General features: G+C 36.7%; 1 protein-coding gene across 3 annotated transcripts; it reads right to left on the bottom strand.

The window, feature by feature from the left end:
- Positions 1–334: 334 nt before the first annotated feature.
- On the bottom strand, positions 335–8,080 carry LOC107585737 (galactose-3-O-sulfotransferase 2-like). Of its 3 annotated transcripts, none has more exons than XM_016272888.1 (4): positions 7,587–8,080; positions 5,512–6,160; positions 3,356–4,034; positions 335–1,056 (listed from the first exon to the last, which is right to left on the bottom strand). In XM_016272888.1, exons 1-4 carry the CDS (start codon positions 7,658–7,660, stop codon positions 662–664), a joined length of 1,797 nt encoding a protein of 598 aa, XP_016128374.1. In that variant the 5' UTR covers positions 7,661–8,080; the 3' UTR covers positions 335–661. The 3 variants fall into 3 exon arrangements, with proteins under 3 accessions (XP_016128374.1, XP_016128375.1, XP_016128376.1); XM_016272889.1 differs by having other exon boundaries at positions 335–1,108; positions 3,408–4,034; XM_016272890.1 differs by lacking the exon at positions 3,356–4,034 and adding an exon at positions 3,213–3,332 and having other exon boundaries at positions 335–1,735; positions 5,632–6,160.
- Between the last annotated feature and the right edge of the window lie 6,695 nt (positions 8,081–14,775).

Raw genomic sequence — 14,775 nt, 5'->3', positions numbered from 1 at the left:
AAAAACACTGATGCATCCAGTAATGAAACAAGTAATCTAGAGTCATTGAATCATTCCTTTCATAAATTCCATGAGATTTTTTTTAGTTGGCTAATATCTTTTCTTCAGAATTGTGAGAGAACTACAACCTCCATAAAAATAGAAAGTCTCAATTTATCCAGACTTGAGCAGCTCTTGCAGACAAACAGCTCTTAGTCCAGTTTTTATGTAGCTGGCTGATTTTTGTTCATGGCATTCAGCAGCAATTAAATGTTTTGCAAAAAGAGACACAGAATAAATCTGTTTGATATCTAAATGTTTGACTTCCTTTTTTTAATCACATTGGAATCAAAACTGGAAATCGATAAGAATCGGAATCGATAAGTAGAATCGGAATCGGAATTGGAATTGATCAAATTTAAACGATACCCAAAATCAGGAGTCGGCAAGGGCGAAAAAGTTCACCTTTTTTCAAGTTGGTAACGTGAATTTCCTGCGTTCACCAACACAGGAACAAACATTGCTTGCTTTGAAAGTAACTTTTATATGAGCTGTGCTTCACACATCGTTACGCTAATTATGTTGGAGAGCAGAGATTTTTTTGCCAGCCAAATATTTTAATGCGTTCATTTCTGACTGCTCCTTAGTTAATTATTTTTGTTATGAGTTCTAATTGATTTATTCATCTCAATAAACCAGGTTCTTGTGGTTCCTTATGTATGTTTGAGTGTATAAACTGTTTTTGTGTGGTATGTTTATGTGAGTTTCTTTTTATTTCTTTATACTGTTTTTTTACATCAAAATAAACATGTTCATCCGCAATGGCTTTATTTGAACTGTTATGTGAGGTATTGTTCGACATTGCTGTGTGAACATTTGTCTCAATATTGCGCTTAACAGCTCTGTGTGTTGCAGTGTTTCTGGAAGCTGCAATCTTTTTTGCAGCAGCGACACGCGCGGCTGCCAGCTGAGGGAACTGTTTGGTGTACAAAGCTGAGGTGTACTGTAGTTCAGGTGTAATCAACCTCTGACAAAGCTGACGAGTGTCATTATTTAACTCCAGTCGGAGGTTATAACCTTGAATAACTGCTGCGCCATACTGAAACGGCTTCAGTGATGAATCCTGGACCTGCACAGGATCTACTGCCCGTCCTTCCTGAAGACACATTTGCTTAAGATTCCTCCTCTTTGCCCTCAGAAGTTCAACTTCCTGTTGGAGCTTCGTCCGCCCAAGTGTGGAGTCTATACGTTTCCAGAAAGTGGCATTAAAGTGCTGGTATAATCGCCAGTCTAGTGAATTCCACTCTTTTACGCGATCTGCTGTCTCTGCGCTCAAGGGCCTGCGAGAGCGTTCACTGCGACTATTGAGGCGGAAAGATGAAACATCATCCAGTGACCAGCAGAGAGCGTGTTTTAGAAGCACCACCGACTCATCAAAATACTCAGAGATGAGGATTAGCGGAAAGTCACGTTCCACGGCGGCGATGACCTCGGCGCTACGTCTGTCCAGCTCGGTGTCGTTCTCGGGTGCTGTATTATCCAGACCAAAGTCAAAGGTCAAAATGTTACGTGCATAGTGGTTATTAGGCACAGAGGCATTGTAGCTCCGCCCACCCTGGATCAGAAACTCCTCAAGACTTTTGACAGCACGGAAAGCCGTGATCGCTTTGTAGTAAACAAACAGGGATTCCATCATCGCCACTGGATTCCGAAGAATGGAAAAGTAGAATGTGTCTTTAGGCATCACTTTCCTCACCTGCAAGTCAGAAAAGACCATATGAACTTATGAATAAAATATTTTATTCAGATTTCCATCACTGTTTAAGTACAGGTCGATAAAAATTTGACCTCTTGCTCTTTGTTTCAGTCATAAACACATTCCGCTCAACAGAAGTTCCATCCCAGAATGCAATCTACATGCAATCAGTGCAAATGTCTTCTAAATCATTCAGATCTGCACCTGCCTACTTTCATCTAGCACTGGGTGCTTCATCTTCCTCTTCAAAATGAAAATAGTCAGTTGTATCAAATGATTAATGTGCTTGCTAAGTGGTCTACGCATATCTAGGATTGCTTTCACACCACAGTCTTGATAAAGTTGCAAACATATTCTCCTCAAAGGTGCTTAATTGGTATGTGCAGTTATATATAAGGGCAAATAAATATAACATTATAAATACAGAATACTAAATAAATTAGAAAAAAATGAAATAAAAATTAACAAGAGAAAGCATTATCTTTTATCTGTTCACATGCATCATTAGGATAAAAAAAAAACTCCTATCATGCTATTTATTTAATCAAAAACAGTTACCATGTCTTAATGCATTGCATTATCTATTATGTAATATTTACTATAATTTTTTTTCAGTCCCTGGCATTTAAGGGCTTCTGTTGAAACTCTTTACTTTTAAAGACAAAACACTATAGGTGAATATGGTCAAAATTTTAATAATATAATTTTAATAATAGTAATAGATATCACTATATTCCCCCGTTGATTAATCACAGTACATTAAGACAATTGTTTTGTATTACACGTTTTCTGAAATGTTGTTTAAATATGCAAATGGGACATTATATAATTAAATATACATACATTTGCATACCTCTGCAGAACAGAAATCTGAAAATTGTATAAAGCTAAGTTCAAATTGCTTGGTTCATTTTGGTGACATATTAGAGATGAAGGGTTTTACAGAGGTAATTTGGGATATCTCTTTTTATCACACTGTAAATCAGAAAATACTGTCAACAACCAGGAAAAAATGTTTTCACTGGTTGTAGGACTAAAATGTAATTTAAATCAGGCAAATGACATATGAACAACAAACCTTATAGATACAAAACAATATAGATAGTAATAAAATGGGTTTGGTAGTGGCTTCTGAAGTGGAGATTTCTGGCTCAATACATGAGAAAACTCATTTTGAGAAAATGGCCTTTAAAGATATGTAGTTGAAATCTACAGACACAAATAGATAAAGTGTATCAAAATAAACCCTTAAAGGTGTATTTTGGATGTTTTCTGTCCACTAGTCTGAAAGAAGACATGGAAGCTTAAAGCCCAAAATCTCAAAATTGACCAGTGCGTGAGAGTTTGCATAATGTTGTGCCTGTAGTGTCTTGACTTAATGTCATGAATATTCTATTATTCATCCAATCCTGCAAAACAACTACTTTCGGATGCATGCTTTGGTCCAATAGTATGGGTACTGTGCTCTCGGACTGACCTCTTGTGAGCTGAATCTCATATGATTGCATAGGACGTGGAACTCCTTCACGCTGTGAGTCCTGACACCCTCCACAAAGTGTGCTGCAAAGAATGCTGGGTAAAATAACTGGCTGTGCATGTTCAGCGGCAGGAGGTTATAACCTTGAATAACTGCTGCGCCATACTGAAACGGCTTCAGTGATGAATCCTGGACCTGCGCAGGATCTACTGCCCCTCCTTCCTGAAGACACATTTTCTCCAGCTTCCTCCTCTTTGCACTCAGAAGTTCAACTTCCTGTTGGAGCTTCGTCCGCCCAAGTGTGGAGTCTATACGTTTCCAGAAAGTGGCATTAAAGTGCTGGTATAATCGCCAGTCTAGTGAATTCCACTCTTTTACGCGATCTGCTGTCTCTGCGCTCAAGGGCCTGCGAGAGCGTTCACTGCGACTATTGAGGCGGAAAGATGAAACATCATCCAGTGACCAGCAGAGAGCGTGTTTTAGAAGCACCACCGACTCATCAAAATACTCAGAGATGAGGATTAGCGGAAAGTCACGTTCCACGGCGGCGATGACCTCGGCGCTACGTCTGTCCAGCTCGGTGTCGTTCTCGGGTGCTGTATTATCCAGACCAAAGTCAAAGGTCAAAATGTTACGTGCATAGTGGTTATTAGGCACAGAGGCATTGTAGCTCCGCCCACCCTGGATCAGAAACTCCTCAAGACTTTTGACAGCACGGAAAGCCGTGATCGCTTTGTAGTAAACAAACAGGGATTCCATCATCGCCACTGGATTCCGAAGAATGGAAAAGTAGAATGTGTCTTTAGGCATCACTTTCCTCACCTGCAAGTCAGAAAAGACCATATGAACTTATGAATAAAATATTTTATTCAGATTTCCATCACTGTTTAAGTACAGGTCGATAAAAATTTGACCTCTTGCTCTTTGTTTCAGTCATAAACACATTCCGCTCAACAGAAGTTCCATCCCAGAATGCAATCTACATGCAATCAGTGCAAATGTCTTCTAAATCATTCAGATCTGCACCTGCCTACTTTCATCTAGCACTGGGTGCTTCATCTTCCTCTTCAAAATGAAAATAGTCAGTTGTATCAAATGATTAATGTGCTTGCTAAGTGGTCTACGCATATCTAGGATTGCTTTCACACCACAGTCTTGATAAAGTTGCAAACATATTCTCCTCAAAGGTGCTTAATTGGTATGTGCAGTTATATATAAGGGCAAATAAATATAACATTATAAATACAGAATACTAAATAAATTAGAAAAAAATGAAATAAAAATTAACAAGAGAAAGCATTATCTTTTATCTGTTCACATGCATCATTAGGATAAAAAAAAAACTCCTATCATGCTATTTATTTAATCAAAAACAGTTACCATGTCTTAATGCATTGCATTATCTATTATGTAATATTTACTATAATTTTTTTTCAGTCCCTGGCATTTAAGGGCTTCTGTTGAAACTCTTTACTTTTAAAGACAAAACACTATAGGTGAATATGGTCAAAATTTTAATAATATAATTTTAATAATAGTAATAGATATCACTATATTCCCCCGTTGATTAATCACAGTACATTAAGACAATTGTTTTGTATTACACGTTTTCTGAAATGTTGTTTAAATATGCAAATGGGACATTATATAATTAAATATACATACATTTGCATACCTCTGCAGAACAGAAATCTGAAAATTGTATAAAGCTAAGTTCAAATTGCTTGGTTCATTTTGGTGACATATTAGAGATGAAGGGTTTTACAGAGGTAATTTGGGATATCTCTTTTTATCACACTGTAAATCAGAAAATACTGTCAACAACCAGGAAAAAATGTTTTCACTGGTTGTAGGACTAAAATGTAATTTAAATCAGGCAAATGACATATGAACAACAAACCTTATAGATACAAAACAATATAGATAGTAATAAAATGGGTTTGGTAGTGGCTTCTGAAGTGGAGATTTCTGGCTCAATACATGAGAAAACTCATTTTGAGAAAATGGCCTTTAAAGATATGTAGTTGAAATCTACAGACACAAATAGATAAAGTGTATCAAAATAAACCCTTAAAGGTGTATTTTGGATGTTTTCTGTCCACTAGTCTGAAAGAAGACATGGAAGCTTAAAGCCCAAAATCTCAAAATTGACCAGTGCGTGAGAGTTTGCATAATGTTGTGCCTGTAGTGTCTTGACTTAATGTCATGAATATTCTATTATTCATCCAATCCTGCAAAACAACTACTTTCCGATGCATGCTTTGGTCCAATAGTATGGGTACTGTGCTCTCGGACTGACCTCTTGTGAGCTGAATCTCATATGATTGCATAGGACGTGGAACTCCTTCACGCTGTGAGTCCTGACACCCTCCACAAAGTGTGCTGCAAAGAATGCTGGGTAAAATAACTGGCTGTGCATGTTCAGCGGCAAGGCAAAGGTCAGGTTATGGCTTTCCCCATAACGATAGAGAATGTTCAGTATGGTGCTGCTGGCAGTCTTGTGTGTCTTGAGGAAGACGATGTGCTTTTTGGGCTGACACGTGACAGTGTTGTCAGCTTGTGATTTTACTCTATATTTATCATTATTGTCATCAGAGTGTGGTGGTTTTTTAATTTCTGGGGTCCTTTTGGGGAAAGCTGGCCTCTGTGGCTGGTTTGGAAATTCTTGGCCAAGCCAGAGTTTATTCGCCTCTATTGGTGGAGCTGCTTTTTTGGTGCTAGTAAGCTTTTTTCTTGTATCCTCCAAGACTTGTTCCCTTCTCTCTTCTGAATGAGGATTTTCACTCTCATCTCTTCTCTGTATGAAAGGATGCTGGTCCACTGGTTCCTCAGCAATGGCTGCTGAGACAGACCAAATGTTTTCCCAATCTTTGCGCTTTATGGGCCTGTGGATCTCTGCAGGCATTCTGACCAGCTGCTCACTCACAAGTTTCAAAACCTTGGCGCTCCTGAGAGAGAAAGAGAGAGAAAGAGACAGTACATTTTCGATGCTGACCCTTATGGAACCAACACAAATCTGATTTGAAAAGTGTCCATCTGTATTTTATAATATAATATAATAAATGTCCATGTTACATAAATGTATATTTATAATACTTAGTTTATACTAAGTAATTTTGTCAAGATATTGCCATTGACTTTAATCATCCAATGAAAGCTGTTAAATCTAAATAAAGAGTTAAAAAGTCTCCCTCTATATGTTAATAATTATATATATATATATATATATATTGAAATACAAAACTTGCTCTCATCTGAAAAGAGGACTTTGGACCACTGGGCAACGGTTCAGTTCTTCTTCTCCTTAGCCCAGGTAAGACGCCTCTGACGTTGTCTGTGGTTCAGGAGTGGCTTAACAAGAGGAATACGACAACTGTAGCCAAATTCCTTGACACGTCTGTGTGTGGTGGCTCTTGATGCCTTGACCCCAGCCTCAGTCCATTCCTTGTGAAGTTCACTCAAATTCTTGAATCGATTTTGCTTGACAATCCTCATAAGGCTGCGGTTCTCTCGGTTGGTTGTGCATCTTTTTCTTCCACACTTTTTCCTTCCACTCAACTTTCATTTAACATGCTTGGATACAGCACTCTGTGAACAGCCAGCTTCTTTGGCAATGAATGTTTGTGGCTTACCCTCTTTGTGAAGGGTGTCAATGATTGTCTTGTGGACAACTGTCAGATCAGCAGTCTTCCCCATTATTGTGTAGCCTAGTGAACCAAACTGAGAGGCCATTTTGAAGGCTCAGGAAACCTTTGCAGGTGTTTTGAGTTGATTAGCTGATTGGCATGTCACCATATTCTCATTTGTTGAGATAGTGAATTGGTGGGTTTTTGTTAAATGTGAGCCAAAATCATCACAATTAAAAGAACCAAAGACTTAAACTACTTCAGTCTGTGTGCATTGAATTTATTTAATACACGAGTTTCACAATTTGAGTTGAATTACTGAAATAAATTAACTTTTCCACGACATTCTAATTTATTGAGATGCACCTGTAATATTATATAATTTATATGTTTATAATACTTATTATATATTTAGATTAATTTTGTCAAAAACTTCCATTGCCTTATGGTAATGGTAATGGAAATACCATCCAATGAATGAAAGTTTATGTAGGCTACAAACTTAAGTTTTTCCCATTGCCTTTAATGGAAATATTGTCTAATGCAAGCTGTTAAAAACTCTCTCTATATAATAATATAATATAATATAAACGTTTGTAGTAAGTTTGTAATTTTGTCATGATATTTCTAATGCCCCTAATGGAAATCGCCAAAGCAAACTGTTAAATCTAAGTTGAAAGTCTTCCTCAATCTGTTTATAATTCGGTATGTATAGGTCACCATGCATTATTTGTAAAACATGATCAACCTGGCCTGTCGGACAACTCCCAGCATCTGCAGCGCCACGCAGAGGACCGTCAGGAACATCAGAGCGAACCACATAAAGCGCAGGCGACTGCAACACGCCACTCTCACGCACCTGTAAACACATGCAGTTCAGAAGCACAGGTTCGAGAACAAAAGAGCAAAAACAAAGTCAATGTAAGTGATATATGTGCATATACATCCTGAAAAGACAATAAGGTCAAACATAAATGTGAGAATATAAGCAGCGTGGGAGATCATTTGGTGACTACCTGAACATTGTGAAGGCATCAGTAATCCCTGTTATTAAGAACCATATAACAAGTGTGCCTTTGAGTATGGCATTTATCTCAAGGATCAGTGACGAAGGAGTTTCTCAGCATTTAGCGTACCATAACACTTTGGGTAAAGAGCAGCTAAATGGCAAGTTAATAAAGAGTCACTGTTGAAAACAGGTGCACTAATTGTCCTATGGCACTGCAATATCACGAAAAGGAAAAAAAGAGAGAAAGTAATACTTTTACTCAGCAAGGATGCATTAAACTGATCAAAAGTGAAAGTGAAGGCATTTAAATGTAACAAATTTTGTCTATTTCAAATAAATGCTGTTCTTTTGAACTTCATATTAATCAAGAATCTTGAAAAAAAATGATGGTTTCCACAAAAATAAGCAGTGCAACCGTTTTCAACACTGATAATAATAAGAAATCTTGAGCAGCAAATCAGCATTATTAGAAAGATTTCTGTGAAGACTGGAGTAATGATGCTAAAAATTCAGCTTTGCATCAACATTATATATAAAAACATATAAATAAAAAAGTATTTTTGATCAAATAAATGCAGTCTTATTTTGATAGATTAAAGAGTTGGATTAATATTAAATTAATTAATTAATAAAAAAAATAATATTATTTATATATTTACAATACACACAATAAAAGGTTTGTCATGCTATATGTACACATACATATTACATTCTTTACATATCAAAAGTGAGCAGGTTGTTTTTTACGTTTGTGTCCCACTAATTGCTCCTTTACCAGGGTTTCACCTTGCAGGTAAGAGAGTTCGTGAGTATTTGATTTCCATTGCAATTCAGTTGGCTGGTTGCAAAATGAGAAAAGAATGTGTTCCTTAGAGAGTTTAAGCAGTGTTATTCTCTCCTCCTTCTCTTTTTCTCTCAATCTTGTGTTTTTATTTGGCCACAGCATAAATCGCTTGGTTTGAGTCAAGTTACAGATCAGCACAAATGAATTACAGGCAGTCATATACCAGGTTAAAATTAGACTGCGGCTGTCAATGACTGCACTTTCATCGAGTCACACACACACACACACACATAGAATGTTTTGCTTCAGACCAAGGAAAGCACTAGTGCTGAAACAGCAGTCCTGAAGTTCAAAAACTTCAGCAAAACTGTTTAACATCCAAGTCAATTCACAAAAGACAGCACAAATCATAGTCAGGCAACAGAAAGCCTTACTCATAGTGTGTTAACAGGCTTTGACAGCTTCATTTACGTATTCTAAACTATGATTTACTTCACATGGCTTGTTGAAAATGACTACCTCTTTGCCTAATTTACTTTGTGTCTTCAACGCAAAGCACAAGAGATCCAGTTTAAAGTATGTGTGGGTTTAAATTAAATTGTGTTGTCTAAATGGGATCCTGTTTAAGCATCCACAAGTGCATTTCATGATGAATACAGTCAAGGTTACAAAGCTAAACATATTTTCTTGCGAAACAATGCTTTATAAGAACCATATTGACTTGCAAGAAATTGAGTTTGAAATGAAAGTCTGCATTTAATTTATCAAAAGATGAATAAAGGAGTGAGGTAAACATCTTTAAACAATTTTCTGGCATGCTTGCACTCCTTTAATGAGAACAGCCTGTATTTATCTCTCTAAAAATTATATGAACTCATGTCAACTCAAGTGCATTGTTAAAACGTTTTATAAGAATTATAAAGGGCATATAAAGACATAGTATTGTCACATTTTAAACAAATTATATTCCCACAAGTACTGAACATGTATGGATGTTTATACTCAACACGTTTTTAGCTGTACACCACAATGCACAGTAATTATGTTGTTTACCCCTCATTCTGCAAACAATGATTTGGTGAAGGCTGTGGTCACATAGAAAGAAACACATGCAAACATGAGGAAACAATTTTAACTAAAACAAAACTTTGTACATTCCCTCAGGCCGGAGGAATCTGGAATAGGGAGTTTAACCTCTTCTCTTGTCACATTTATAATACATATACATAATACATATAACCAGTGTTGGGGAAAGTTACTTTTAAAAATAATGCATTACAATATTGCGTTACTCCCTAAGGAAAAGTAACTAATTACGTTACTTAGTTACTTTTTATGGAAAGTAATGCGTTATATTACTTTTGCGTTACTTTCGCGTTACTTTTTAAATATAAGCAGGGCTTGATTGTTTTTAATATATTAAGAAGTTCTATTTATAGCAAATATAAAAGCCCTTTCACACCAAAAAGTGTAATGAATAAGCCTCAGGCTGAAGCAAAAGTGAATTCACATCTGTACAGTAGAACGCAGGAGAAGAAACACTCTTCAGCAATAAAAAAAACAAAGCACAATTGTTAGTTTATCTAAAGTCATTTTTGCTTATTAGTACGGTTGAACTGGATCATCAAAGGTCAGCAGCAAAGACATTGGTTAATAAAATGGGATTAGATACATTTGTGTTATTTAACATATTTAATTATTGCAGGTTTGCGTCATTTTCTGAGTTTGCATTTCACCGTTTTAATTCATTTTGATGAATACTAAATCAGTTTTTTGTGAGTGGGATGAATTAATGCACATTCACATTTAGTCTAGAACTACAGTAACATCATATTTAGAGCACACAATTCCTCTGCACTTCCGATTTCTCCAAATTTGGGGACAGGAGACTTGTCAGTCAATAAATGGGAAAACAAAGAAACTGGCATTACTTTTTTGAAAAAAGTACTTTACTAGTTACTTGAAAAAAGTAATCTGATTACGTAACTCGCGTTACTTGTAATGAGTTACCCCCAACACTGCATATAACACATATGCACACAAAACACACATGCACGCCAGTTCTCCATAATAGGATTAATTTTTTAAGTGAGTTAGAGGGTGAATACATGAACACATCTTCCCAGTATGACATTATGCATCCATAGACCACAACCAGCTTCAGTATCTACAAACATCTGGCTGCAGCCTGTTGCTTCAAAAACCTTTACATGAAACATTGCTTTAGTTTAAATGCACAATGGAGTATTGGATATCATAAATAAATAAACAGTAAAAATGAAATGTAACACTTTACATTACAGTGTCCATGTTACTTTAAGTAATTAGGCAATTCACTCAAGTAACAGGAGATTTCTGGTGAACCTCCAAGCACCCTCCTACTGTTGTGGGAACTTCAATAGGCCTACCTGTTTCAAGTGCCTCAAAATCTTTCCTTTATTAAGAGGATATTGGAGCAACCATTGACAGTCTATAGATTTCTAACAGGTACTTACGGGCTTTATCTTCCAAGTTCCTCAGATAGCCATGCTTTTTGAAAGGGTTTAGAAGTTCTCCAGAGAGTTGGGTGATCTGAGAAACTACAAATGGTGTCTCAAGTATCTTTTGCCATTTTAAAGCGTATAATGTACTTGCTAATGTAAACCAAAAGTAACACGATCCCTTTAATGTAAAGACTGTCCCAATGAACCGTTTTCTCTCAAGCAGACATAAATGAATAGACAGCAAATGAATAGCATAACTGAAGTCTGGTTTTGATATAAGCACTAGGCAATATATACATATTCAAGACACAAGCAGTGATGTTAATACTAATGACAACAGACGTAATCCATTCCTGTCTTACTGTGATCCTTTAATACTGAGTTCATTACAGACTGAGCACACCTGTCTGTCTGTCTGTCCTCTCTCTCTCTCTCTCTCTCTCTCTTTCTGTCTGCACCGATGGTATTGGAGGAGAGCAAGAAGTATATAATCCGTTCGATGTGCCCTTGTTCTTCGCCGATGAGGGAACTTGATGCCGAAACTCTGAGCACTTTCTGACTGCTTGGAGCACAAAGATATCTTTGTGCCCTAATAAAGATAGCCTACTACTAATACCAGGGGAGCAGCAGGTAAAAAGAGGAGGCAAGAATACGAGAAAGAGGAGGGTGAAGTAAAGCATGGAGGATCTTAGTGCATGCTTAAAGACTTTATTTAGAGCGACTTGCAAGTTTCTTTCTTTTTTTAAACAGATGCTTATCAGAACATTTACAAATAGAAAGAAATTATACAAAAATCTATATATAAGAAAATAATGACAATTAGGAACAAAATTGGAATCTTTTATGTACGTTTTTTTTTCTTTTACGTTGTTTTCTTTTTCTTTCTTTTTTTTTGAGAAAACATGCATTGGGAAAACATGCATGTATAAAATAATACAATATGTGCATAATACGTACACAGTGAAACTAAACAACAAAACACCCTTTTGTAAATAGCAAAATAATAAGAACAAAATACTATTGACAAAATATAATCAATGATGCATCATTCAGGGGCTTAAGAGAACATGCTTTTACTGATTTCACTGCACATTTCAAAGACATTTTTCCTTATAAAAACAGTTTATCAGAATCAGAATGAGCTTTATTGCCAGGTATGTTTTCGTGACAGAAGCTTCCACAGTGCAACAGAATGACAGAGACAGAACAAAAAACACAGATAATAAAAAAAATAGAACAAGTAAATAAGGAATAAAAATATACAAATCGACAATTGTATGTATAGGTATATAACAATAGACAGTTGTATGTACAGGTATATTATGTGCAAATTGAAATGTAGACTGAGTGTGTGTGTTAGATAAAACAGTTTAACAAAAGTATGTCTTGTTGAATATAAAACAGGCTAGATTCTCTCTAATATTTTTTTAGTTAGGCCTAAGTATTTTAGTTATGAATAATGTTTACTGTGCAAGCACACACAAAGCATCAAAAGCTGAATAAACTACTTCAGTTCATAAACAACATTGTGCTGCGTCGCTCAGCGCTCCCTGCAGTGATTGCATTCAAATGCATTAAAAGAAAGGAAGCACTTTCTATTTAGTTTCATTTCAGCCCACGGACAGATCAATAATGATGACATCATCAGTAAAAGCCTGCTGGCTGACACTTTTCCACCAATCGATCATTCGGGCACAGAGATGCCTGCCACAAAGCTCTGCTGCCACAGCAACAGCTCCAACAGGAAGCATGACAACCAGCAAACCATACGGCGCCCACACAGAATTCCTTTGCGCTGTTCATCTGTGCAAGAAAGCCCTGGCATGTACTGTTCAGTGTTCACCATCAGCGTACTGTATCGCAGATGTCTGTAATCTAAACCTGAGGACTTTCAGAACAAAAACATTAACCGCCTTTGTGTTTTTATTGAATTTTTTTTGCGTTTATCTGCTGTATTTGTTTTGTCCTTAACTTTTCTTGACGTTTTTTTCAACAAACCTACTACCAGAATCTTTTTCCAGTTGTGCGAAGCAGTAAAACATGTGCTGCTAGTATACAAGTATAAAAACTGCAGTGATTTGCAGTGCAGCAAATACAATATTAAACCAGCGAGGAAAACATTATCATGATATAAAGTACAGTCACATCAGTTTTTAAACGTGCAGTACGCAGCAGCAATTATGACACGACATGTTAGCTTACCATTAGCACAATATTGGATACGAAATTCTGCCTTGGGCATCTCTCTATAAATAGCTGAGAATGAGACAGGGGCATTCAATAATTCAATTATTCTACCACATTAAAATGAGAGAGAGAGAGAGAGAGAGAGAGAGAGCGAGACAGAAGGTCATGTCTACAAAAAATATGATGCTCTGTTTTTCAGTTCATACCCAGACACACAAAACCCACAAAGATTTTGTGCTGGTTGCACCCAGTTGTGGAACTCAGCATCATTTAATTGAAATCATAACAAACCAAACTTGCATAGATTGAAAGAGTACAAAGACACAAATACTTGTACATTGAATAAAAATATAAAATAAAAAGGCAACATCATTTGGAAAATCAGACTTTGCAAGCTCATCTGCAAAAAGAAATGATGAAAATTAGAAATAAGTGTTCACTAAAATAACTGGAAGTATCAACGCAGTTTTGTTTGTCTTTTGCATTATAAGTAATTGGCGTTGAAGTGTAAATATGTAGCTTGTCTTTTACATGGGTGTATAAAATTTACAGTTTAACAAGCCTATTAAACTCTTAAACTGAGGCAAGCAGGGCTCTTTTTCCAGTGTGTGTGTGTGTGTGTGTGTGTGTGTGTGTATGTGTGTGAGAGCAGGGAGTACAGCTGGACCCGGGTGTTTGCTGATCCAACAGTGACGCTCAAATAAGAGCCAGATATTTCCCACTCTCTCCTTTGCTTTTTCTCTTTAACCTCTCTAAGTAATAGATGTTTATTGCTGTAATAAACAGTATATCCCTGAATCATCCTGACCTGTAAGGTAAATTATTCTTATTAGATGATGATGTCACACATGGACCTGGAATGTAAAGTTTCACTGGACTCAGATTTGAGCTAATCGTAACAGAATAACGCTTACTCGTGCCAGTGTGTGTGCGCATACTGTGAACGTGTGAATATCCTGGTGGATTTCTAAAGTCCATCTTTCACTATCATGTGTGATTCAACATTATAACTACTTGTCAGAAGTATATAATGATATCCAGCACACTGACCAAGCTCAGCCAAATACTCCCCCAAGTCCTGTTAAATCACTACACGCTCTCCCACTACAGCCATTAAAGTCAAATATCACCTATAACATTCAGTGAACCAAAACACACACACACAAAGGCAGAAGAAGAAGCAGGCTCTCAGTGGTTCAGTGTAAGCATGTGTGCGCGTGTGTCCTGTGGTTGAAGTGGTGAATAATGCAACAACCCCTTTAAAGTTTTATACAGAAAAAAAAGAAGTCTCAGAAACCAGATCTGGATTTATACAACAGCCGTCTCTCTCTGTTTTCTCTCGCACTAACGCATGCCTGGTCACTGACACAAGGCAAAAACAGAAAAGAACCACTGAATTCATGAAAATGTATGAATTATAGAAAGAGAGGCACACAAAATCTAAAAACTGGATTTTCTCCGAAAACAGGGTGAA

Source organism: Sinocyclocheilus grahami, unplaced genomic scaffold, assembly GCF_001515645.1.
Source record: "Sinocyclocheilus grahami isolate Dianchi unplaced genomic scaffold, SAMN03320097.WGS_v1.1 scaffold74.1, whole genome shotgun sequence".
NCBI classification, from domain to species: domain Eukaryota; kingdom Metazoa; phylum Chordata; class Actinopteri; order Cypriniformes; family Cyprinidae; genus Sinocyclocheilus; species Sinocyclocheilus grahami.
Note: the sequence above shows the minus strand (reverse complement) of the source record. Positions and strands in the feature narration are given on the sequence as shown.